This window comes from Anas platyrhynchos, chromosome 2 (genome assembly GCF_047663525.1).
Source record: "Anas platyrhynchos isolate ZD024472 breed Pekin duck chromosome 2, IASCAAS_PekinDuck_T2T, whole genome shotgun sequence".
Taxonomy (NCBI): domain Eukaryota; kingdom Metazoa; phylum Chordata; class Aves; order Anseriformes; family Anatidae; genus Anas; species Anas platyrhynchos.
Genome location: NC_092588.1, coordinates 44,346,648 through 44,373,867, shown reverse-complemented (window position 1 = coordinate 44,373,867; position 27,220 = coordinate 44,346,648). Strand labels below are relative to the sequence as shown.

At 42.1% G+C, this 27,220-nt stretch overlaps 1 protein-coding gene across 1 annotated transcript; it reads right to left on the bottom strand.

Moving 5' to 3' along the window:
• Window positions 1–101: 101 nt before the first annotated feature.
• DSG2 (desmoglein 2) lies at window positions 102–27,214 on the bottom strand. The gene is made up of 15 exons (XM_027452182.3): window positions 27,022–27,214; window positions 20,597–20,632; window positions 19,507–19,641; window positions 18,126–18,284; window positions 15,442–15,586; window positions 13,536–13,696; window positions 12,611–12,745; window positions 12,284–12,469; window positions 11,117–11,376; window positions 10,110–10,252; window positions 9,180–9,407; window positions 7,668–7,898; window positions 6,542–6,666; window positions 5,075–5,455; window positions 102–2,930 (listed from the first exon to the last, which is right to left on the bottom strand). The coding sequence occupies exons 1-15, from the start codon at window positions 27,064–27,066 to the stop codon at window positions 1,908–1,910; spliced, it is 3,393 nt and encodes a 1,130-aa protein (XP_027307983.3). The 5' UTR covers window positions 27,067–27,214; the 3' UTR covers window positions 102–1,907.
• Window positions 27,215–27,220: the final 6 nt, after the last annotated feature.

The window sequence follows — 27,220 nt, the reverse complement described above, 5'->3', positions numbered from 1 at the left end:
TAGTCCTTCAGGCTATTTGGGAAATCCCAAACTTAGTTATATCTTTAAACTTTTCATTTGCAGTGGAAAAGTCATTGTTTTCACCTGGTCTTAACGCTGAATAAAGAATAGAAAAAAATGCAGTACAGTTCTTTATTTCAGATTGCATAAAAATACAGAAATTCACTTCCTCTAATTGTTGGAAAAAATGGTCACCACTTAAAACTGTATGCTTGCTTAAAAGTAAAGACTTATAATTTAAAAACAGTTTGAGAGAGAAATAAGCAACAGGTCTAAGCAAGCTCATCATCTGATTTGCTTGTAAGTACTCCTCCATGTACTGTAACAGCCCATGCTTATGTGCACCCTGCTGAGCATAGCCATGTTTCTGACTTATGTTTATGTGTTTGAATCACCTTACCCTTCAAACAAAATACTCTCAAACAAAAAACACTGAAAGTGTTTCTAGTCAAAGGCAAAACATATCAATGGAAAACGTAGCCTGCATGAAAAATCCAGCAGAGATGGAGACAGCTGGAAAGCTCCACAGGTCCATGGGCTTTGCATTACCGTATGACTAGCTTGCTGATTTTACAGGTATGAGATACACACAGTACTAGTATCTGATCTAACACACTTTCCACTCTGACAAAACATGAACTTGTGTATGCTTGTTTTTTCCTATAAAAGTCACTTTAAAATGTTTCAACCTGCATAAAAATAAATATTTACATGTGCATATATACATAGTGCCAAACAGTACAGTACTCTCTTTCCATTTCACCACACAGACTTCATGGAAAGAGAAATAACATTAAGTGTTGCAGAATTGTATAGAGATTTCTATATTCTTGTTGGAGCTAATGAAAGCTACCATTGCATGGCACTGCTAAGGCCACAGGAGTTCTGATGCTGGAGTCAGCACAACATACATTAGGCTGCATTCCTCTGCTTCTATCTGAGATTTCACAGATAGAATTGAAATCTATTAATTGCACTTGTAAATCAGATCCAACAAATTCCTAAGGGCCATAAACTCTGCTAGCAAAAGCCACTGAATGAATCTGGCTGTAAAGCCAAAGTAAGTTTTGGCTGTTTCTCATTAATTATTAAATAACTAATTTGGAGTCAGTGAAAAATCTGAATGATACAAATGCTTACTTTTCCATGTCAGTCTACATCTGCAACACATAATGGAATTTTTACACTCAGGTGCCAAAACAACAACAACAAAAAAAAAGCAGTTCTCAGCTCTTTTTGTTACTTGCATATTAGTACAGAGGTTAAAGACAGCAAGTACTGATTGCTTAAGGTACAGATGCTGATAACCCGAAGTTTGAACAACCCTCCAGGAGATCAACACACCACTGCTGTAAGGACTTTGGTGATTCAGGCTTGTCAGGAAGGAGGGATTTCTTAAGTTTCCTATGAATTCACGAGGGTGCAGAGACCCACAGCTGCAGCTAAGGGGAGCTGCCCTACTCCACAAGGTAACAGATGGAAAACATGGTGAAAAACATGGTGAGAAATCGGTGCCCCCCTGGGAGGAGGACTTTAGCATAGACTAAACAACAGCTTAGAAACCTAACTTGTGCTTTGCTAGAGTTTAGACTTTTTCTGCTTTCCCATAATATGCAGCTTTGTTCTGTGGTATTATTACACTAACCACATAATAAAAATAACATATATATAGCAAAATAGTTACAAAAATAGCAAACAACAAAAATAAACATTTCCTGCACCTTTGCACTTCCAAAGCTTTGTCACCAATGTTCTGTGCTAACAGCAGACTTCTTTGCTATCTTCTTGGATGCAATCATTGATAGAAGCCACCACACCCAAGTCCACACCATTCTTAAAGCACCAACAAATCCAGGTCTCAAGATAAAGCCCAAAGTGAGATGCATGCTGAAATATAGGCACCACGCTTAGGAGCGGGTGTACTGCACTGTGCTGTACTTGGTGACCCTGGAGGACTTGCTCAGCGTGGAGCTGGCAGGAGGTGCCCCCTCCACAGCTGAGCCTACCTGGTTCAGCAGGGAGTCCGTGATCAGCACGTGCTCTTGCCTTCCTGCGCTGGCACCGTCTGCCCGCTCAGCTCTGCCTGCCCCCCCTGAAGTTGTGAGGACCTTCTCGTTTACCACCACGCTCTGCCCCTCAGACAAGGCAGGGAAGCTCAGCGAGCCCTGCTCGCCAGCAGGCACGAGCACCCTCTCTCGCTCCCTCACCACCACGTACTTTGAGTCGGTGAGGTCTTGAACCGTCATGGTTCCTGCCCTAGGGCCCTCTGACTTCACCATCCTTTCCGTAACCACCACGTTGCTTCCAGAGGGCAGGTCAGGGATTTCCACCATTCCCTGCAAGCTTGATGCAGGGGCCAGCACCCTCTCTGTCACCACCACGTTCTCTGAAAACTGGGGATCTATAAAAACAGTAGCTGGGTGGGCAGGGCCCCCTGCAGAATAGGATGTTTCCGTCATGGTGACATTGGTCTCCGCGTAGGATGTGGGATGGGGACAGACGTCATGCTGCCCAGACCGTGACGAGAAGGTTGTCTCCGTGACCACCTCCTGGGACACAGCCTCTTGTCCCATGCCACCACCTGCCTGTGCTGGCGGGACGGACGAGAAGTGGCTGCCCGAGGAGAATGCTTGTTTGGAGCTGAAAGCTTTTTGCTGATTTAAGAGCCGTGAGCTTGCATCATGAACGCCGAAAGCAGATTCATTCCTGGAGCTACCATCTTTCATGTCGATGTGTCTACCTATGCATATTTCTGCTAGAGTCTTAAATTTATCTCCTAAATCATCAAGAAAGTGGTCATCAAAGTCGCCCTCAATAAAGCTGCAGCAGCCGATGGAGCCATGGGGGGAGCCAGACTCCCCCTGGGAATAGACCAGGAGACAGTCCCTTGCAGCTTGGGCTTCATCTTCTTCCGCAAAAGAGACAGCTTTCTGAAGACAGGAAGCAAAAGCAAGCAAAAGATCATTAATGGCACTTTCAGACAGTAAATTTGAAAAAAATCAGGCATGGTTGGTCAAAAGGATCATAATAAAATTTAACTGAACCCACAGCAACTGTAAACGATCTAAGGACAGTACTAGAACTGCTTTTTGCTTTTTTTGAAGTTAGCCTGAACTTAACAGTATGAGAAAAACAAAAAAACAAAAAAACAAACAAACAAAAAAAAACACAACACAGAGCACTTTGGAATTAAATTGAAAGCCTCAGGTATATCACCATCTCCTACTATTTCCTCCCAGACTACTGTTTACGGTACTATTCTGTCCTCACAAACAGACAAAGATATTACGTGTATTTTGGTTGAGTGAATGAACTTCATCTATAACTAGGTCTTTGTGTGAGAGTACCAAAACCATGCCTGAGAGTATCCTCACATTTAAACACATTAGTACATGCTGACATGTCATCACCTGCCATGGCTCTTCTCACTTGTGTAGCCTGCAGGATCACACCCAAAGAATCAAACAGCAAACAAATCACCAAGTTAAATGGTTTGGCATGCATGGACACATGGTCCAGCATATAAACTGGATCTACGCAGACCATTTTGGAACAAGGTGGGCTTTTGGGTTCAGACTTTATTGCTTCCAGGGCCAGCCCAGTCTGAGAGCAGTGTCTGCAATAGGGCTGCTGCTGATGCTAGCACAATTATCTTCGTATGCTCTTGCACCAGCTGCAGTTCCAGGATTGAAGATAGCCAAATCCTCTGGGCCTGCTGAACCAGCTTTACATAATATGGTTACTGGCTTGTGCTCAGAACCACTCTTCTGCCGCATTTGAAATTCTGGAGTGCCTATCAGCTCAGGCATCTGTGTAATGGGGTACATATCCAGATCCAAATTGATTCTGTATGTTTATCTGCATTTGATCCTGGAAGCAGGCACATAACCAGAGATGCTTTGACAGAAATCAGCACACACCTGAACTACACAGTTTGGATATCTGTCTATTTTTTTTTCTTCTTTTTTTCCTTTTTCTTTTCCTTCTGTTTCTGAGGTACTTTAGCCTCCCAGAGGAGTAGAATCTTAACTAACCTTTTAGCCTCTCATAGTATATATAACCTTTACTAAGCCCTCCTACAGGAATTCAGCAGGCAGCTATGCTCTAAGTATGCCTTAACATTCAGAAGCAAAAAGAGCAGCAGGAAAGCAGAATTGCTACTGTTGTGTCTGTTCACCCAGAAAACCAGTAGCTGGAGCACGCAGGAGATGCACAAGTCCTTCCGTTGATTAACCACCTAGATGTGATTCAAACCTGTACAGCTACTCCCCTGCACGGCCCCATTGTCAGCCAGCTGTAGAGAATGAAAATGTTCTATTTGTAGAGGTGATGGATGATCTTTACACTCTTTGGCTTATGGAAGTGGAGTTTTCCCTATAGGTAGCTCACCAACCTAAGGACTTATGATGGGTGTTACAAAAGAAGCATAGCTGCATTGAATAGGATTATCCTATTGTTCAATGATTAGATAACAAAAAAATAATTCAGAAAAGGGGTTGCAACATGTGCTCCTATGCTTCTGATAAAGCTTCTTTCACCCAAGCTATTGTGCAGACAAATCCAGCACTGCTTCATCAGCTATTTTGAATACGGAGACCCACCCTCTACCATTTGACTTTTGTGGCTTATCTTTCAAAAACTTGCTCCATGATAAGGTCTACAGCTGTGACTCATGAAGAGTCATCGGTGCCTCCCTACAGGACAATTTCATGTGCTCAAATCTCTGAGGTTTCTATCACATCATCTGCTTCATGGCTTCTTCCTGGACAAGGAGCTCCTTGGTCACTGGTGAATATTCTGGATCTCAAGCTTTGAGAGAAGGGTCTTGCCATTGGAGATTTGGTGAACAACCTAAGATGCTACAAAACTGAGCATTGTCAAGGTCTACATCCTACACGTGAGCCTAACACCCAAATCCTTAATGCCTCCACCCACATGCACACAACATTGACCATTATTGGGATTGTTTACACATACACAAACCTATTTGTCTGTGTTTGTAACAACATAAATGGCATTTCACAGTCCTAAGTGTAAATCTCAGTATACTGTTATTCTCAGGTCATATGCTTACGTCATTGAAGTAGTCTCTTAAAAATTCTTCATTCATGGCTCCTGCAGTTCCCATTGCCATGCCTCTTCCAGCTGCTACCACGTTGCCTTCTCCAGCTGCCATGCCTTCAACAGCTCCAGCTGCTGCAGCTCTGGCATGGTAATCAGCACCAGAAAGGAGATGTCTTTGCTCTTCCCATCCTTCCCTGGTAACGATGCTGCAATGCCCTCTTACATTAGAGGCAGAGCTGCCTCCGCATGCTGCAGCTTCCTCTGCACTCATTCCTCCTCCTGCTGCTGCTGCTCCTGTTGCTGCTCCTGCTGCCGCTCCTGCTGCTGCTGCTCCAGCAGTCACTCCTTTAGAGTTCCCCAGTGCAGTGGGTGGGATGATGCTTTGCAATGGCTGCATGAACAACACAAATTAGGATGTGACATTAAAGCTGGGCTGTCTAGCACACGGAACTCACCAAACCAGCAGCAGGGCTGGGTGGGACCTGGGAGGGTGCTGTCTTACATGTTTGAATTTGCACTTATACATGTTGCTGCAAAGGGCCTCCTGAAAGAGGGTGCAGCTTCCATGACTGTGTTCCCAAGGAGGATCACAGAAGTGTTTCTATAGGTTTTTGTTTTCTTAAAACTGAAAGGGTTGGGAGTGAAAGGGGCTGGGGAGGAAGGCTGCAAATCTCCAGGGCATTCAGCTGTTCCAAAAAAAGACTATGCCCAGCTTTGGGGAAGTGTGCATTGCCTGCTTTGTCCATGGAGTTACCTGGCCTTTTCGTCTTTTCTAGCAGTTTGGCTTCCCTCTAAAGTTTGTCATTTTTCATCATGAATTTTCTGTGCCCAAATCAAAGTCTTTTACTTGTTTCTTCATTATTGTGCAAAAGCAGGACAGTGTCATGCGTTTTGTTTTTTTGGGTTGTGTAGGATAACAAGAAAGAGCAAACATGTTTTGCATTCACTGTTCTTTCTGTATATTGGATGTTTTTTTCTCTCCCTTCCCCCCTTTTCTTCAGTAAGAGTTTTGCTTTGTTTAAGAAGAGAAACACACAAGGAAGTAATTTAAAATGCAACCTGCAAATTTAAACCAGTGATGGGAAGCTAAGCTTTACAACCTGTTCTTTCACTGCTTTACTCCCAAATAGGCAGAAAACATTCCATGCTTGCAGATGCAAATACTTCACTCTTTATAGCATGGATGCTTTTCCCACACTTCTATCTTATGCTCAGATACTATCAGCGTTTGCTTGATTGCTTTGCCTTTACTCTGGAATTTAAGCACTACAGTTGGTATTTTCTAGAGCTGCTGCTGGAATTCACCTTCCAAGCATCCTTCATTGAGCCTGATAGGGTTAACTTTAATTAATGCTCATGTGTAGTTAAAATCTGCTGTGCAGGTTTGAAACATCAGCCCATAATGTGGAGGAGATGCCAAGTGCAAAACTGAACAGTTGGATGGAAATCAAAGAGAAATGCTATTAGGGAAACATGCCTTCTCTTCAGGAGCTGCTCCTTCGCTGTTCCATTTACGCAACATCTCTTCACTGCAGTCTGGTATTGCAGCAAATCCCTTTGCTCCCGAGCCACATGGACACAACAGCAATAGCAGTGGAAGAACTGCAGGGAAACATCAGTCTGACATTACTTATGGGAAGATTAGGGTCAAAGCAGAGTAACAGCAAATGCTAAAGTCTGATCAGCTCCTATATAGAAATCTATCTTTAATGAGTTCATGATCATGAGGGCTAATAAAGACTGCAGACAAATTCCTAAACATTCAAGGTTATTTCCTAGAAACACGTGCCAGAATGGTTTCCTGAATAGTAAACTGTTAATTAACCTGTCACTTCTGCAGATAACCACATGCAGGTATTTATCTAAACTTCTATTGAAGATCTCATATAGCAAAACCAGCCCCCAAATACCATTGTACAACCTCAGCATTTCCAACTCCTCCTGTTCTGTTACTGCTAGATCGAGACAAAACTTATATGGATTTCACCTCACCAATCCTATGACACGCCTTCAGCATTACCTGAGGGGCTCAAAATAATCCAGTTTCAAGAGGAAAACATCTTCCTGTGGAATTAATTTTGTCTTGCTAGATTGCTGCCAATACAAGCAACGAACTATTGCCATTTCAAGTGCAGCACTGGTATATATATGGCCGTAATATGATTACAGGTATTTCTTATTTTTGAGCTGCTGTGTTGTCTTACCAAAGAACAACTTCATTTGCTACTCAGAGTAAGGAACCAGATCTGGGTCTGTAATGAGGGCGATAAGCATTGAGAGAGTGCTGCAGTTTAAGTGGGAAGTTAGGGTTCACAGAGGTAAGTGTGGGAAACACTAAAAGGATCCCTTAGTGCTTCTCCCTTGTTATTATGGCATCATAAACAAATATTAAAATTGTACATATTCATTTCAAAACGCACAGCTTGAAATGCTTTGAGTGTGAAATGTCGATGTCACCAAAATTAACTGGAGATTTGCCATGACTTCACACAGACTAGGAGTTTACTCAAGATGATAAAACCTGGGAGTGGGACAGTTTCTTCCTTGGTGCCTTGCGCAACATATTCATAGTTCTTCTGAGATAACGTGAAACAATTACTTACGCAGCAGAAGTAAAAACGCCAAGATGATTAGTGCAACTGCTCCTGGTCCCAGGCCCACTGACGCATTGGAAATAAGTTTGTCTTTGCATCCACCATCAGCTGCACACGTACAAACAGTCAGTTGCAGGGACTGCCGCTGAGCGCAGCTCAACCCTTGGAAATCCCGTATTAAGAGAGGAACTTCAGATCTGCCCACCTTCAGGTTCTGGGGGACCAGCTGCACACTGGTGTCTGAGTCAGAATGGTGTGGTTAAAGAAAGAAGAAAAAAAGCACACAAGAAAAAAGTGAACAAAAAGTTAAGTCCTGTAAACGTTCTCAAAATCCCAACAAGTCCCCTCCAGTTAGGACCTCCCAATGCAATCACCTTAAATTCAGAGCTGCTGGTACAGCATGTGTGCTCTTATCAAGTAATTCATGTGGTAACAAAGCAGCCCTGCTCACTTGCAGTCTCAGTTAACTATGGAAGAGCTTCACACCAGCAGACCCATCATGTAAGACTACCCAGCTGCTTACATAGCACTAATCTTCACTTCATCCAGACAGCTAAAGTCTGAATTCCCCTAAGACACTGTCAGTCTTTAGGAGATTAATCTGTTGTAGGCCACTGGCAGAGACCAGGTAGCCAGAATACTAACCAATACTAATCCTGCAGCTGCCCCATGTTGAGGACAGGACTAGGCAAGAGATGCCCAGATAATCCCAGCTGTGGAACACCAACCTGTTTTGAAAAGTTGTGATCTCTACAATTACAGCTAGTCTGGCTACAAGCAGTGTAAGGAAACGTAAGAAGATTTCTTTTTTATCCTTAGTTGTGACTGGGACAACTCTGCTGACTGCTTTGTAGTGTTATGCTGTAGGACTATGGATGATAAGAATGAATCTAAGAAAAAGAACTTCTTGTGCCTTCAATCTTCCTTCCAAGTATTTCGTAGGTTTATATGAATAGGAATGTAAGAAGAAAATGCTCATCTCATTTTGAAATACTCATTAAAATTAAGTATGATTTAACAATTCATGCTGCTTTGTGGACAGCATGAACTACTTGATAAGAATAAAGACTTTTATGATTATGTTCTACTGCACTGGATAATCTTGGACAGGTTACACTGTATTTCCTCTTTTCAAGACCCACACTTTGCAGATGGATTTTTTCCTTTTTTCTTTTTTTATTTTTATTTTAAAAAGATGTTGGAGTAACTACAGCCAGTTAACAACCATATCTCCTAGCTCAGTTTTAAAGAAAAGCGTCCTCCAACACTGCATGCTTTTTGTGGGAAGATGGGAATGTACCTCAATCTCAATGCCACCAGTGAAATCCTGGTTACTACATACAGAGGTCATCAAGCAAGAGCAGAACATAGGCAAAGAATCTTCTCATCTGACTTTGTATGTAGTTGTTGTTGTGTGTGTGTGTGAATCAGCCAAAGTGTCAGTTTGATTGTAATTAGCAAAGTGCAACATTCCTATGCAACTCCAGAGAACTGCTAGTAATTCAAAATATATTTTCTTACCATTTCTGTATGCAATTATCCAATTTTTTGCTGTCCCTTCTGGCTCATCAATGATAGTGAAAGTGAAGGGAGCACTGTTGGGGTAATTATCCAAATCACTAGCTGTTACATCAATTAGTTTTGCATCTGAACACACAGTCTGCACTGGGTTCTCAATAATTGGGCAGTTATCATTCTCATCTTTAACTTGAATAACAACTGTGCCAGTGACTGTTTTCGCAGGAAGATCTAAGGTTAGAAAATATGAAAAATGAAATCAATATTTGACAAGTACTGAAATTTCATCTTAAAATAAAAATAGTATTTTCCAAAACACAAACACTTCTGAAATAAGTTCAAGAAATGAGAAACATGTTGGAAGTGCTCTCACTAGATTTTATGGGAGCAATATTTCATTCTTAATGTCAAGAAACATGTTGACAAAATTCTTTTGAAGGGAAGTTTTACTATCTTAGAAAACATTTTTTTGTATAGTTACACAATAACATGCAGATTATAAAGAGAATTCTTATTAGATGTACAAGAAGATTGAAGAGTCTTTCTCACTTAGCTTTCCAGAAAATTTAAGACTCTGAAATCTGCCCATTATCATAGTGAGAAGCAGGTATTTTCCACCTTAACAGGGGATTTTCCTGTCAATATAAATCTTTACAGAACTTCTTGTAACAGTTCACCTCCAGACAGCCAAAGAGAAATAGGCATCCCAAGAACCCAGTCCAAGGTTCATTCCATTTCACAGAGTTGCCCATGTCTCTCCTCCAAATACAGAGCCTATGGGAAATGGCACTAGGTGCCTAACTTTTAGGCAGTTAAAGATAGGGAGGTTAAGCCAACTGTAGTTATAGAAAGACAAACTAAGTCCTAAATGAACAGAAAATTAACAAAATATATCTGACCAAGCAGCACAAAAACAAAACCCTCTAAACTTACCAGTAGTTACACCCAACATGGTGAAAGTGTAGGTGCCGTTTACTACATGTTGTGATTCGTAATCAAGGCTTTTGGCAAGTTGAATTTCACCTGTAACTGTATTTATGTTGATCCAGTTTGCTACGTCTCTTCCTTTGATGTATCTGATTAAGATCACATATAAAGATGTACACATTTATAAAGATCAAAACAACCATCACCAGAAAAAGCAGCTTCACATTATGCTCGCTCTTCATTTAGAGCAGAGACCAACCCCCTAGGCCAAGGCCTAATGCTCCTGCCACTGTAATTGGTTTGAACTATTAACCTAAGATTATAAACCTCCCCTGAATGTTGAAACCTGCTTTTCCCTAAGGAATGTAGGTGTGGCAGTGTTATAAAAGGTAGGTTCAGGGAGTGAGAACCAAGCAGGAGGGGAACCTGCTGCTGGCCATGGTGGTCTCCTTCCCCCGACCTTGCTCCCAGCACTGGAAGAACAGCAGCCACCCCAAAGAGGCAGCATTAGAGGCATGGGGGAAAGGGACCCAGGTCTAGTTATGCACCTCTGCCAGTCCACACCATTTCTAAATGGCAGTTCAAGATTTTAGCTGAAGAGCTGTGATTCAAAAATCTAAACACAGCTGCATGCACGTGCATGCGGACTTATCTACCCTAACACCCTTTTTGTCCAATTTCTGTGTGTTTCTGCCTACTCCTTCCTAATGTTTCTGCAGTCAGTGAAGTCAAATGAGCAAACATGCTCTCAAAAACAGAAAGGCATGACAAATGGCAAGCAAGCACAGATAATTTCAGCACGAACTCTTGGCTCGCCATATATGACAAAACAGATAGGATTTTCAAGCCAACAACTTTCTGCATAATAGAATACTCATGGTGAAGATGTTCTTTTAGGTGTAAATTGTGCATAGTAGAAAACAGATTGCCTTGGAAATTATCTCAGTTCAGTTACCAGATTTTTCAGTAAGATGTGACATGCTCAGTTATGATGGTTATAAAAAGACTCTTACTTTATGTTCGTTGCTACTTTTCCTGTGTCTTCATCAAGTGCTTGATACTGTCCAATAATCTGGGTTACTCGCAGGCTCTCACTTGCAGTAATAATTTTTGTGCCACCGGGGAATACAGGGCCTTCCCGCACATTAATCACTTTAATTTTGATGGGAATTGTTTGTGCTTTATAACTGTTTTTAATTGACTTATGGAATTCTGCTTTGTTTGTAACAACAACACCCAAGTTCAGGCTTTGCATTTCTTCATAGTTTAGTTCCTAGAGCAATCAAAAACAAACAAAGAAAAACTCAGAATTTGATAGGATTTGATACCCAGAAAACATTCAGACATTTAATATTTAAATAATACTGGTGAAGGATGCTACAGTGAAAAGAACTGTTGTTTAACATGTTACTCTCAATATAAAAAGCTTTAACTCTTGAAGAGTGCATATCTCATTTTTTATGGATGGCACCATAGTTATAACTTGATGTTATTCAATTTTAACTAATTTAGAGAAGGTGCAATGAGTCCCACACGTATATTCTGTCTTTGCCTTCAGTGAATCAGTACTCAGAATTACTCTGCTCTTCCAATTTTTTTTCAACCAATGCAGTTACTTCAGTAATGTTTATATATATATGTATATATACTATATGTATATGTATATATATGTATATATATAAAAATATTCATATACACATTTAAAATAATTATAAATTTTCAGATAAAACCAGCACAGCAAAAAAGAAAACGTAGGGCACTATGCATCTTCAGTTCCTGTGGATCAGAGAGCAGTGAAAATTTCACGGAAATTTGTAAAATAAGGAGTCTATCTGTGGCCATGGGAAATAAAGAAAATTAAACTGAGACCAGCAAGGATAGCAAGAATGTGAGAAAGCTTACAGAGTATGTGCTAGCACTGCTACCCAACAACAAGGAAAGTCTGGGGACTTCTGTCCCACTGGATATATCTGCCATCTCACGGAAAGTTAAGGGCAAAGCTGGACAAAATCATTATCTTGTACAGAATTATTGAATAGAGCACCAAAAGGTATGACAAAGGAGGAATATCCACCATGTAAATTTACAGTTTACTTACTGCATATAAATTGTGTGTCAATTTATACTAAAAAGAATCATTTATTCTAGTATGTAGAAGACTTTCTGAAGAATATACTAACCTTCACAAGAGTCAAAATTCCTTCATTTGTTTTGGTATCTGTTACTATACGAAAAAAGCCACCTTCATTACCAGAAACAAATGAAAAATTCGCCAGCCAATTATCAGAAAACTCTTCATCTTTATCAAACACTTTTATTCGCATAATTTCCACATTTGCTCTGTTTTCTTCAATGCTTCCTTCAAACTGCAATCAAAAAAAATCTCCTCTTTATAAAGATGTCACAATTTACTTCATTAATGCAAGAAGGTTTGCATAACATCTTATTAAGCAATGAGATACCAGCAGGTATAGGAACAATCCAAGTATCGTGATAAATGTACTTACTGCATGACCTTGAACCACAGGCAGGTTGTCGTTGACATCCAGAATCTTGATTTCTAAAGAACATGTTGCTTTATTTCCACCTGATGCACCACCAAGATCTTTTGCTTCTACCACCAAAGAATAGCTACTTTGTGTCTGTTGTTAAAAAAAAAAATAAATAAATAAAATAAGAAGTGCTTAAACAGGCTTTTTTTCTTCTTTGAGGTATTATTGCCATCATATTTTGGTCATCCCTCTCATGCAATAGCCAGTTATAATATCTCTCTAGCCAGTATTAAATCTCACGTACAACTGTCTCTATTACAGTAGAGCTGAGGCTTAGAAAAGAATTTCTGAGTTCTGTATTTTCCTCAAAGAATTAGACTGTGCTCAAATGGAGAATGACAAAATTTGATCGGCCATGAACAGGGACAGGAACATATCTGCATGTTAGGGCAGGGCTAGATTCAGAGATGTTGTCCTCAGATACAGAATGCTAGCATAAACATCACCATCTGCTGGCCAGTGAAAATACATGCGAGCATAAGGAAAACTGCAGGTAATAAGTGGTTTTCAACACTGTTTCACAGCAGCACCCATCCTTAATCTTTGTAACAAAATTTGCATAGCAGGCTACTCTATACGCAATCAGCAGCTCTGCAGGTGGTGATCTGGATTGTCCTTGCCACACATTCACCAGCAACAAAATGATCCCTTGGATATACAGGAAGGTCAGAAAGCAACAGCCATTGGGCTGGAACTGCTAGGGAGGTGACAAGGTGAATGAAAGCTTTCTCTCAGCCCCTCCCACAGTCCCCACAAAATTCACATCAGCCAGGCAAGAAATTGTCCTTTTATCCCAAGTGGGGTGAAATAAAAAAAAGTGATATAACAAATAGTAGAAGAATGTTGTTAACTGATAAATTATTATTATTTTTTTTTTTACCTCTCTGTCAAGGTTTATTGTTGCTACTCGAACCTCTCCAGTATCTTTTTCCATGCTGAATGCAGAACTAGGGTTTTGGGATATGATCCTGAAAGCAATTTTGGAATTCGGGTTATTTGGTTCATCTGCATCTGTTGCATTTATCTTCATTACAATTGTACCTGAAAAAAAGCAAACAAAGTTGAGTATTTGGTTATGCTGCGCTGCACTGGCAAGTATTTAACTATAATGTCACAGATAAGAGAGTGCTGTCAGACGTCCTGCACAATTCTTTAATGCCCTTGCCTTTACTTATTTATTTAATAGAGCTGAAGAAGCATTCTTGAAATCCATCATGTTAAAAGTATGTCACTTAGCAAACAAAATCACACTATCAACACACACCTGCAACCCACAGAATTCAATGCACCAGAACTGTTCAATGGGTCGAATTCTGATAGAGTTCTGATTAAGAAATATGACAGAAAACTGTCAATACTGTACAGAGAAGAGAGAAATGTTTTAGAAAGTAAGTTGCATTTCCCCTCACATCATTCTAAAGGGAGCAGTACTGACTTTTGCACCCCAACACCAATAAAAACAATTGCTCTGTTTTGACTGATGTTCTCCAATAGCTTCACTCAAAATACATGGTGGCCACCATGCTGCAATCCCCTTGTAAGTCATGGCATAGGATACTGTCCTCTTGGAAGGGGTCTACTTCAGTGTTCAGTGCCAGTACTTGGGTTTGAATGTTAACTACAATTCAGGCAGAGAGATGCTTACCATATGGCTACTACTGACTTGAAAGAGAGCCAAGGGTACTCAATACCTCACATAAATGGATGGTCAGTAATTTCTGTCTTCGGATTACCATGGCATTGAAATGGACACAATGTCAGGTATTTATTAGGATGTTTTACTCTGGGAAACAGTCTGTTGCTTCAAGATCTCCTCTTACGTTTACTGTCATTAACAGGAAAATTGCCATTAACTTGTTCTCTGAGGTTTGGGTCACTATCATATGCTATGAACAGCAAAGTACTTCTCCAGCCCATAGACAAAGGGCTATTTTAAGCACAGCAGTGCTGAGTCATAGAATCATAGATTCATTGGATTGGGAGACACCTTAAAGATATCTAATTCTGACACCCTTGTGATGGACAGGGACACCTCCCACCAGACCAGGTTGCTCAAAGCCCCATCCAGCCTGGCCTTGAACACCTCCAGGGACAGGGCATCCACAGCTTGTCTGGGCAGCCTGTTCCAGTGCCTTACCACCCCTACAGTGAAGAATTTCTTCCATATATCTCATCTAAATCTACCCTTCTTTAGTTTAAAGCCATTACTCCTTGTCTTATCACTGCATACCCTGTCAGAATCTTTCCCCAGTGTTTCTGTAGGCTCCCTTTAGGTACTAGAAGGCTGCTATGCGGTCTCCCTGGAGCCTTTTCTTCAGGCTGAATAACCCCAATTCCCTCAGCCTGTCTTCACAGGAGAGGTGCTCCAGCCCTCTGATCATCTTTGTGGCCTAATAACTCTAATAATTCTAATATATCTACGTCCTTGTACTGGGATCTCCTAAAGCCCAAATAGCTGGCCTGGAATTGCCAGGCCAGATGACATTTTCCATGCAGTTTGTACTTAAGGACTCAGGTTCCGTGGTTAGTGGTAGCTTTGACACAAAAAGTTGCCATAAGAGGAAGTGTTGTTCTCTCTTGCCTTTATGCATCCACTTTCCCTTCATCATACCACACAGCTTAGCCCTGAATAAAAGCTTGCAATCACACTTGGATAACCTGTCCAACACAAGCCACAGAATGCATTGTTGTTACTTCAGATACGCTGCTGCAAAAATTACATTCACTTATGTCCTTGCATAAGTTGGGAAAAAAACAATTAAAAAAATAATTAAAGAACATATTACCTGTTTCACTTAATTCCTCAATTGAACCAACAAAAACTTCATGTGAAAACACTGGAGGATTGTCATTTATGTCCAGAATTTTAATTGGGAGGTCTATTGGATCTTCCAGTTTTTCTCCATTCTTATCTAATGCATGACCTCTGAGCTGAAATAATAGATAAACAATAAAGAAATACAAGTGACTGTGTGTATATATATGTATATATATATATTTCAGAATGTCTTGGGTTGAAAGGGACCTTAAAGATCATCTAGTTCCAACCCCCCTGCCATAGGCAGGGATGTGACCCACTAGATCAGGTTGCTCAGAGCCTCATCTATCCTGGGTCTTGAACACCTCCAGGGACGGGGCATCCACAACCTCTCTGGACAACCTGTGCCAGTGCCTCACCACCCTCTAAGTGAAGAAATTCCTCCTAACCTCTAATCTAAATCTCCCCTCTTTTAGTTTAGAAAAAATCCCCCTTGTCCTGTCATTATCTGATTGAGCAAGAAGTCACTCTCCATCTTTTCTATAAGCCCCCTCCTTTAAGTACTGAAAAGCCACAATGAGGTCACCCCGAAGCCTTCTCTTCTCCAGGCTGAGCAGCCCCACCTCTCTCAGCCTTTCTTCATAGGAGAGGTGCTCCACCCTCTGATCACCTTTGTGGCCCTCCTCTGGACCTGCTCTAACAGCCCCACATCCTTCTTGTGCTGGGGGCCCCAGACCTGGATGTAGCACTCCAGGACACAAGGGCAGAGCAGAGGCACACAATCACCTTCCTTAATCTGTTGTTCCTCTCTTGATGCAGCCCAGGACACAGTTGACATTCTGGGCTACAAGCACGCACTGCTGGCTCATGTTGAGCTTTTTATCCACCAGAACCCCCAAGTCCTTTTCCACAGAGCTGCTCTCAACAACTTCTTATCCCTGTCTGTGCTTGTGTTTGGGATTGCTCCAGCCCAGGTACAGCACCTTGCACTTGGACTTGTTGAACCTTGTTAGGTTCACATGGGACCACTTCTCAAACTTCTCATCCCTTTGGATGGCATCCCTTCCTTCTGTTGTATCAACTGCACCACTCAGGTTGGTGTCTTCAGCAAACTTGCTGTTTGGTGTGGTCAATCCTACTATGTCATTGATGAAGATATTAAACAGCACGGGTCCAAAGACAGATCCCTGAGGGACACCACTCATCACCAGCCTCCACCTGGACATAGAGCCATTGACCACCACTCTCTGGGTGCAATCTTCAAGCCAACTGCTTATTCACTGAATGGTCCACCCATCAAACCCATCTCTCCAATATGGAGACCAGGATGTCATGTAGGACCATGTCAAAGGCCTTACAGAAGTCCAGGTAGATGACATCGGTTGGTCTTCTCTTGTCAACTGGTAACAGTCATTCCATCACAGAAGGCCACCAGATTGGTCAGGCTTGATTTACTCTTGGTGAACCTGTGCTGGCTGTCTCAGATCACCTCTTTGTCTTGCATTTGTCTTGACATTGCTTCCAGGAGGATCGGTTCCATGATCTCATGATCTTCCCAAGCACAGGGGCGAGGATCACCAGTCTGTAGTTCCCCAGGTCTTCCTTTCTACCCTTTTTAAAAAATGGGAGTGATGTTTCCCTTTTTCTAGTCACCAGGGACTTTGTCTCACTGCCACGACTTTTCAAATATGATGGAGAGAGGCTTGGAAACTGGGTCAGCCAATTGCTTCAGGACCCTTGGATGCATGTCATCAGGCCCCATAGATGTGTACTTTTTTAGTTTCATCAGATGGTCTCGAACCTGCTCTTCACTTACAGTGGGTGGGACTTTGCTCCCCCAGCCCTCATCTACAGGTTCAGGACAATGAGAGACGTGGGAAGCCTGACAGTCAGTGAAGACCGAGGCAAAGAAGTTGTTGAGTACCTCGGCCTTCTCCGTGTCTGTTGTTACCAGTTCACCCTTTACATGCATCAGAGGGGTCACACTCTCCTTGGCCCTTCTTTTCTGAGCAATGTTCCTATAGAATCCCTCCCTGCTATTGGCATTCCTTACCAAGCTCAGTTCCATTTGTGCCTTGTCTTTCCTGATCCCATCCCTGCACATCCACACAGCATCCCTGTGCTCTTCCCAGGCCATGTGTCCCTGCTTCCACTGCCTGTGCATTTCCTTCTTGCACCTCCATCTGACTAGCAGGTCCTTGCTCAGCCACACCAGTTGTCTGCCCTCCCTGCCCACTTTCTTACAAAGGGGGCTGTAAAGTTCTTGTGCTCTAAGGAAAACATCCCTAAAGAATTGCTAGCTCTGTTCAGCCCCTTTGTCCCTAAGGACAGTGTTACAGGGGAACTCATCCACCAGGTCTTTAAACAGCTTGAAGTTCATTCTTCAAAAGGTCAGGGTCCTGACTTTGCTCTTTGCCAGGCCCATATTTACCAAGATCACAAACTCAACCAGGGCATAGTCACTGCAGCGTGGACTGCCTCCAGTCTTGACCTCTTTAATGAGCTCTTCAGCATTGAATGCATATACAGAAGATAAATATAAAGAAATATATACTATATATAACAAAAATATTAGCACTAACATAACATACTTATATGCACATATATAAATGTTCAGAAATGTTAAAACTACTTGAAGTTAACAAATTTAAACAAAATAAATTAAAAAATGCCTAAGAGCACATATAACGAAAAGGTTATTATTCAACTTACAAACAGCATTGGCGTCTTTTCTCTGTCAACCTTTCCTGTTATGTTCAGGTTCCCAGTCTTTCCATCGATAACAAATAATCCATAAGGAGGTTCTGTTACTCCTTGACCAGATATAGTATAAGTTACCACTATCCCTGCATCTTCACGATCAGAATGTATCTAGGAGGAATGTAAATAGCCTTTGATAAATAAAACCGCATTGAAAAACACAGAGAAAATATTTTAGCTATTTTCATAACAAACAAAAATTAACATTAAATGCAGTTTTCCTACATTCCTTTGAGGGTAAACATGTTGAGATGAATGCAGGAAGAGTTAACTAGTTTGTCTGAGGGACTAGTCTGGGGAGATGAGCATAATGGGTATGGCAACAGCTGGGATCCATGGACTGGAGAGGTCTGTAGGAGACAATTGGGACTGCTTGGACAAAAGAGAGCTGGACAGCATACAAGCATAAGGAAGACTGACTGGAAAGGCTAGAAAAGCACTGAGTTAAGATAAAAAGCTGGAGTGAGGGAAAAAGGAGGAAACTGGCTGCTTAAATGGATGGGGACAAATAAAACATGGAAAAAGACCATGGAGGAAAAAAAAAAAAACAAACATATTAAGAGTCTGGAACAATGAGTTCAGCAGAGGAGGTTAAAGTTATTTGAGTAAAGCCTGAAAATGAAACAGGGAGTGGGACCAGGACTGAAGGGGCTGCATAGACTAGAGATTATACCTTTCCTCTGCTCTCACCAAATACCTGACCTACATGAAACATCTGGAGAAGCACATTTCATTGCACCTGCATCACCATCAAGGGTCAGTCCCCACAGAGGATAACAGCCTACTACCATCTGCAGTCAATATATATGCTGAAGTGACCGCTGTGGTGAATTCAGGTTTCAAAACTAGTGCTAAACCAAATGTGTATCAGCGTGCCACTACAGGACTGACACCTCGGTTATTTTTAGTCTACTTTCTTAAAAAAAATTAGGCATATATAATCATGCTGCATGTACAGCTTTCTATCCAAATACGTACATGATTTCTATACAACCATGTACACCAGCAGTTTTAGGAACCACTTGCCAACTTCAACCATAGCTGAGTAGGGGTGATGGAGTGAAAAAAAACAAACTCAAAGATTCTTGTATTATGAAAAGTATTATGAAAATTGTTGGCTGGGAACAGATGAGAGACTGAGCCAAATCAGGCTTCAGAGTAACTCATCTGAAAGAAGGAAAGCGAAAGAAATGTGCCAACATTCTACTGAGATTCAATAGTTCATTAAAATTCAATAAATATTTGTGTCTGTGTTTAGGACAGTCACATCCTTATTCTACATTTTCATCTCTATTTTTTGTGTATTCTGTGTTTATCTCTTTTCCAAGCTTACTCTAGCAATTGGATTCCTGTATGAATTGTCTTCCTCTTCCCGTATGAAAGCTGGAGGGACTGTCCATTCTCGCTTCTGTCTAACAAGGCTGTTGGGATGAGACAACATGCCACTCCGGCCACTTCGATCATAAACCTGCAAAAAAACAAGGTCGAACATCAGCATAACATCTAGCCATTTATGATGAATGCTTTGTTGCTGCTGTAGCCCAGACCTTTGAATAGCTTTTGCGTAACCTGGGCATTCTGCCTGCCCAAAACACATGCTGACCTTACCATTCATTTTCTTCCAAGGAGACTACAGATTCATTCAATAGCTAGTGCCTTTGAAATCATGGAGCAGTGTTAGCCTCTAGAGCCACAATTTAAAAGCTGTATGTTCCTCAAGTTGTTGGAATAGAAAAAGTATAGTAATCTTTTCATCAACACAGATGTATAAAAAACAGGCTTTAAATATATGAGCATATTCCCATGGCCAGAGTTTGGTGAAAATATATTGTTCTGGCTGATTTAAGTGCTTGTCACCAGATATAGGAAGAGGTTTGCCATTACGGCTGCTAAAACCCACCACTTCTGCCTCATTATACCATTTGGCATCCTATCAATACAAATACCAATATTTGCCCCCTCTCTAATACATGATCCTACAACATGCTCATGTATTAGCTGTCCACTGTCTCAGCTATCCTTTCTCAGCCTCATTGTCACTGAAACCCCTCTTCCTTATGCCCAGCTTAGTCCTGGCTGTGTCTGTTGGTTTCCAGATCCATACTGAATACCTTCCGTACCATTGCAGTTGATTTCATTTATGGATAGTTAAAAAAAAATAAAATAATCTACAGACGTAACATTTTAAGTAAAGTTTCCTGAAGTTGAATGTCACTCAGTTTGATGGATGTAGAATTGGCCCTATTCTTACATTTCTGCTTTCATTTCGCTACCCCTTATACAGTTTTCATTTTTCAGAAAAAATGGGTAAAACCCGAGGTACCTATCAACTGAAGTAAAGCATATCTTTGACCCTTGCTCTTTGATCAGAGAATACTTCTTCAGGCACTGATAAAGAAAAACAGGTTTTCATTATTTCCTACCTTCCAATGGAGTCCACTTCCATAATTCAAACAGATCTGAAAAGAAAGTTACAATAACCATTATTAATTCCATGTCACTTTAGCAGAAGTAAACCTAACTTACAACCTAAGCAAAGCCATAAAGAATAAGAAACCCGATCTCTATCAATCACTATTTACTAATAATGGCTTCTGAAAAATTTACCCATAAGCACTCCCATTAAAAGCATACACTACAATTATAAAATTTAGCACAAATAAATGTTTTGCACTTTTCTCCCTGCAGTAAGCAGATAAGCAGTCAGGCTTTTTAAATAGACTTTTTTAAACAACAACTTTTTTTATTTTCTTTTAAAGCATTGAGTAATCCTTCAGCATTACAAAATGATGGGAATTTTCCATAGATTGCAGTGAGTGTTGGTTGCCAGGAGTACCCTGAAGAAAATCTCTCTTCTGGGCAAATCATGGATTATCCAGGCTGTGGTGGGTTACCACCCACATACAAGAACAAAATGGGTTAAATATTTAAAATCAAGGACATAACAAAATATCTGCTGAAGTATCAATGACAGACACAGCTCCTTTACTTCAAACTTCTCTTGCTATAACATTGTGCATCACAAAACACATTATACAGTTTCCCAAACATCTACGTCTGTATAAGGGATCAAGAAACAAATAGACTCATTGAGTTAATATAGTTTTTATTCAAGTTTTAAAATACCTTGCTTGCCTAAGATCACTGTAAGTTCTGTGTAAATCATGACAGCAGGACATATTTTGCAGCTATAGTTAAACTTCTAGCACAGACTTTGTTTTTCTCCAGTTGCATTATCTGCATGCCAGCACTGATGTCTTTTGGCTTACTGAGTCTGAGAGACAGAGAACAAAAGAATTTCTGACAGCCTGTGATCAGATGTCAGATGATAATTTTTCCAGTGATGATTTTCCTAACAGAGTATGGTCTAGATTCACCCCAAGTAGGCTTTACGCATGTAATTTGGGAGAATGATTGGCATACATCCATCTCCTACATAACCAACACTGAGATGTGAATGCTAGCAAGCAAATACAAACCATTATGTGACAACATTCAGTACTGGCAGTATCCACCTCTTCTTCCACTAATAGTCCAGTATAGCTACACACACCCTCAAACACCAAGTTTGTTGCCTCATGCTAGATGTAAGCAACTAGAGCCTCCACTGAATTCTCAGAGCCCCTATGTTTACATCCATCCCAGAGACTCTCTGCAAGTTACAAAATTTTTTTAATGTGGCAAAAATGTAGCATTTTGAAACACCAAGGATAAAAAGTAGGTTATTATGGCAGATGAAATCAACAAACAGCTTTTGAGCTTTGTGTAAGTAGATCACAGCATTACAGGACGGCTGGGGGTGGAAGGGACCTCTGGAGGTCACCTGGACCAACCCCCTTGCCCAAGCAGGGCCACTCAGGACCAGGACCAGGTTGTCCAGGACCATATCCAGGTGGCTTTCAAAGATCTCCAAGGATCTCCACAGCTTCTCTGGGCAACCTGTGCTCCATCCACATAGCCCAGAAGTGCTTCCTGATGTTTAGATGGAACCTCTTCTGTTCCAGCTGGTGCCCACCGTCTCTTGTCCTGGCAGGGAGCACCAGTGAAAAGAGCCTGGATCTATTACCATTGCACCCTCCCTTCAGGTATTTACAGCCATTGATGAGATCCCCCCTGAGCTTCCTCTTCTCCTGGCTGAAGCTCAACTCTCTCAGCTTCTCCTTGTAGGAGAGATACTCAGGTGCCTTCACCATTTTTGTGTCCCTGCACTGGATTCTACCCAGTATGTGTGTCCAGGTCTCTTTTGAACTAAGAAACCCAGAAGTGGACACAGCACTCCAGGTGCAGCCTCAGCAATGCCGAGTAGAAGGGAAAGATCACCTTCTTCAACCCACTGGCAATGCTTTGCCTGCTGCAGCCAAGAACACTGTTAGCCTTGTTAGCAGCAAGGGCACACTGATGGCTCATGTTCAACTTGGTGTCAGCCAGGACTCTCAGGTCCTTCTCTGCAGAGCTGCTTTCTAGCCGGGTGCCCTCGGCATGTCCTGGTGCCTGGGACTGTTCCTCCCAAGCTGCAGGACTCAACACTTCTTGCTGAACTGTAGAAGGTTCCTGTTGGCCCAGTGCTCCAGCCTGTCGAGGTCCCCCTGGATGGCAGCATGGCTCTCTGCTGAGTCAGCTGCTCCCCCCAGTTTTGTGCCATCTGCGAATTTACTGAGGTGCACTCTAGCCCACCACCCAGACTATTACTGAAGATGTTGAACAGGACTGGACCCAGTACTGACCCCTGGGGTACTCAGCTCGTTACGGGCCTCCAACTAGACAAGCAAATACTTTTATTGTCCTCAGCACTATTATATCTACCTACTTTTAGCAATTTTTTTCAACTGATTATTATTGATCTTAAGGCCTAAGGAAAAGGAGGCTCATAAAAGGTGATTTCCCATTGAAGTCAGTCAGTGAATATTTCTTTTTCTCTTCCAGAAGAGAAGTTTTCCAGACTGCTGACTGTTCATCCCTTCTGACTCACCCTGATTGCTACCTTGATGATAGCCTTGATGTTATCCTGTTCCCACACAATGCAGCACAGCAGTGGACAAAGTGGGAAAAGCAGCAGACTGCTGTTTCAACTTGCACAATAAATCTATTTTTAAAATGGCAATTTTCCCAGTGTATATGCCCATATATCCTGAAGACAAAAATCAGCAAGCAGTAAACTCCATAATGAATTGTAAGGAACTCACACCTTCCATCGCATCATTTCCATTAATATTCTTAATCTTATTAGTCATATGAGTTTTTAAAATTTATGATTAATGAGAGTGTTACCAGCAAGACAATGGGTGACAAGAGAACTTTGGTTTCTAGTCAAGGTTTTCCAACAGGAGCTATAACTCTTTTTGAAAGGTTGTCAAGATGTCAATTTGAACATCCTTGTTTGCTCTTATAGATAAATTGAAAGGAAAGAGGCTGAACAGAGACAAGAGGCGCCAGGCAAGAAGTTTCCTTGTACCAGAAGCCTGAGAATCACAGTGTAAACTGAAGTGTCTGAAGTTTACAAATAAGCAGGTCTTTCACTGAGATAACTTTAAAGGAGAGCATACCAACAAAGTGGAAAAAATCACGTTAGTCATTAGAAACAGAAAGCCTTTCATTAAGATAACTCAAGGTAAAAATCAATACGTTTGCTTAGGAATAAAACAGTCTCAAAGTATTCTGCGTTATTGTTAAGGGACTAAAAGATACTTTTGCATTTGTAATTTTCAATCTATGTTCCACAGTCCATGGAGAATCTCCTCAGGAACTTCAAAGAGAGCTACAAAAGGTGTTTAAGAATAGCAGTTTTATTTGTGAGATACATGAATACATGTGGAAGAAATATATAAAGGTATCCTGCACTTTCATTGAAAATTTGTAAAAGATCCATGAATTTTAAAATGTGGAAAAGTATTTTAAAATGATTTTCTTTTCAAGAAAAATTGAAAAGACACATAACCAACAGGTCCTGAATTTTGAATTTCCCTTTTTTAGTATCCTAGAGCTGCCTTCTATTAAATGGCTTATTAAGAAAACCCTGTCTGTCACTTGGTGTCAATCATAGCCTCAGCACATAAAAAAGCAGACATCTACTGATGAAATCTGATGACGCAGACCTGAGAAGGTATTGGCAAAAGACAACTGGATTATTAAAGAAAATGAGTCAGAAAACCCGATGCCTGAAGTAATAAAAATGGAATGAAACCCAACAGGAAAGCAGCTGGAATGGGAGAGGGGATAGGGGAAAAGAGGGGAGCGACGGACATGTGTAGGGAGCACAAGGCTGCTCTTGCACAAATGCATGTTCATGTATAGTCAAGGAAGTGACTAACGGGACAGATTTTGAATATGCAGCTTCATTTACACAGTAAAGGTACAGACTGAGTAAGCAAGAAGGTATGTGCCTGTATTTGCTTTGCTGTGAAGCATGGAGTCCTATAAATGTGGTCCTGTCACGTATATTGGGTGTTACGAGATTTGGATCTTGCACATTCTCTCAGTCAGTTTGGTGCTGAAGACCATGGGCAAGTGGAGAGCATGAATACTTATAGAAGCAGGCTGAAGGGACATCAGAGGTTATCTCCTGGTCCATCTCCCTGCTCTGGGGCACGAATGAGCTACACCCACCTGCTTCCTTGCTTCCTGACAACTGTTTAACCTACTCCTAAGAACTAGTGATGGAGATGGCAGCAGTTGCTGCTGAGAATTCAACAGTACACAACACGCACTTCGTGGGTTTTACTTCAGACTAGAATTAGCCTGATACCACAGACCAAACACCCATGGAGTAGATGGAGGCATCTCCCAGCACAATTTCAGCCCAAACAAATCAGATTGACACACTCTGGAGACTTGCTTCAAAAGCAGAATTTGATCCAACCATGTAGGTGCACTCTGCATCCACTGCACGTCCATTTACTGTAACAAACTCAAACATCTATACTGGGATTTCGTAATCTCAAACTGAATCTCGCTCTCTGCAGTGTTCTCCCCACTCTGGGAACAATGCAATTCCCCTTTCATCACGATTACCTTTTATATATCGGAAAACTTAACATGCATCTTACTTTCTTTTTCCTAGACTAAAGAATCCCAGTTCTTTGGTCTCACTTCAAGAATCATAAATCATAAATTTAGATTACATTTTTTTTGTTTTCCCTTAGTCTCTCCTGGACTAATTCAATTTCTTCTGATGGTCTCTGAAATAATATACCTCTTTAGTTGAACAGGATGGAAGAAATATCAGGTCTTTTATATTTCACACCTGCTATCATAACTCACCATAGCATTTTTTTTAACAATGTTTTGCTGTTTAATCAGTCCACAGATGCTTGAAAAATTTTTTGCATTTTGGGGGAATAGAAACTAGGCTGCTTGAAATTGCCTCACCTTTGCTCTTTCTAAAACAAAGAATCCTGTATTTGTTTTTTTCTTTATCTAACTTGACTTTTGAGAAGTAATTGCAACTGGCAGTGATATTACAACAGTAATTTCACATATTCTGGACTGAACTTCATCATATCCAGCATAACATGAACATCTCAAACATCATGAGGTACAATCTGAGAAGACATTCAGAGGAAAAAAACACTTGCCCAATAAAACTCACACATCTTTCTCAACTATTATCTCAAATACAGAAAGCTTTCTAAGATGTCATCTCTTGCAGACACAATGCTTACCCGCCACCTACCAGTCTAATGACCCTTGATAGCTGTGTCTACATGGCAGGGCCACAGCTCTGGGTGTGTGCCCTGGACATGATCCAAGCCAGTTCCAACCCTATGGGACATCGCCCGGCACACCTGGACTTTTCTGGTAAGGGGTTGGAAGCAAGGACAGAGAGAAAGCTGTCGGGACTTCTGCAAGGCCCCCGGGACCAACATCATGGGGACATAGCCCACAGGCAGGGAGGAAGCGTGGCCAACCAACAGATGCTTCTAGGAAAAACCGGGAGAGCAAGAACTTGCAGTTCTCAACGCTTCTGATGTAGAAGATGCTATTGGATGACATTGTCTTTCAACTAGTTTTGCTTTTCAATGATTTCCTAAGGTTTTGAAATTATCAGTGCCTCCTTTGCATACTTTAAGACAAAAGTGACTCTAGACTGACGCTCACAGAAGCAGCTACTTTCACCCACATTAATGGCTTTGTCCATGGCCTGCCCTCCAGCCTCACCTTTGCCTGGGCAGTGGCTGCCCGGCTTCCGCAGGCATTTTGCCAGGCTGGGGTGAGTGGCAGAACAGCAGTGCCTCGGATGTCAAGGAAGGGAAACAGTTAGAAACCATCAGTCCAAATTAAAAGAATCAAGCTTTCTTTGGGCTCAGTTCATTACTAAATGCTCTTTGATTTTAGCCCAGGACGGCAGGTCTAAAGGCTAACAGCCAACAAGGAGTGAGGGCAGGGAAAAATCTACGTGTCCTGGACTTTTAAGAATCTGGTGTCCGTTCCTCTAAGGAAATGCAGATTTCCAGTAAGTGATACTTATGGTTGCCTCCGGGCACGATCCCTTCACACGAGTAAGGCAACTTACACACACAGACTGATCGAAAAGACGACAGCAACACGAACTCCTCGCTGCCCTCCTCTCCCTCCGGGAGCCCCGACAAAACCCACCCGCTTCCTTTCCGCGGGGTTCCTCTCCTTTTCCCTCCTCCCGGGGATCGCCCTCACCCAGCAGCACAAATCGGGTTTCGGGAACCCGCGACAGACGGCGGGCGGGCTGCGCAGCCCCGACGGGGAGAGCTCGCCCCGAGCCCCCGCGGCACCGGGGCCGGTCGCCGCCGCTGTTCCCTCCGTAACCTCGGTCTCAGCCCCCAGCCCTAGCCCCACTCGGCTGGAAGGGGACCCCCCCGTCGTGGCCCGGACTCACCAGCAGCGCCATCAGCCGCGCCACCGCGCCGCTGCCCCGCGACATGGCCGCTGCCTCCGCCACCACCGCCCTCCGCCGCGGGGTCACCTCCTCCGGCCGCCCGGCGGGGGAAAATGGAGGCAGCCCGTCGAGGGGCGCCCCAAGTAGCCGCGGGTGGGTGGAGAGAGGCGGCGGGGAGGGGGCAGGTGGCGCCCGGGCC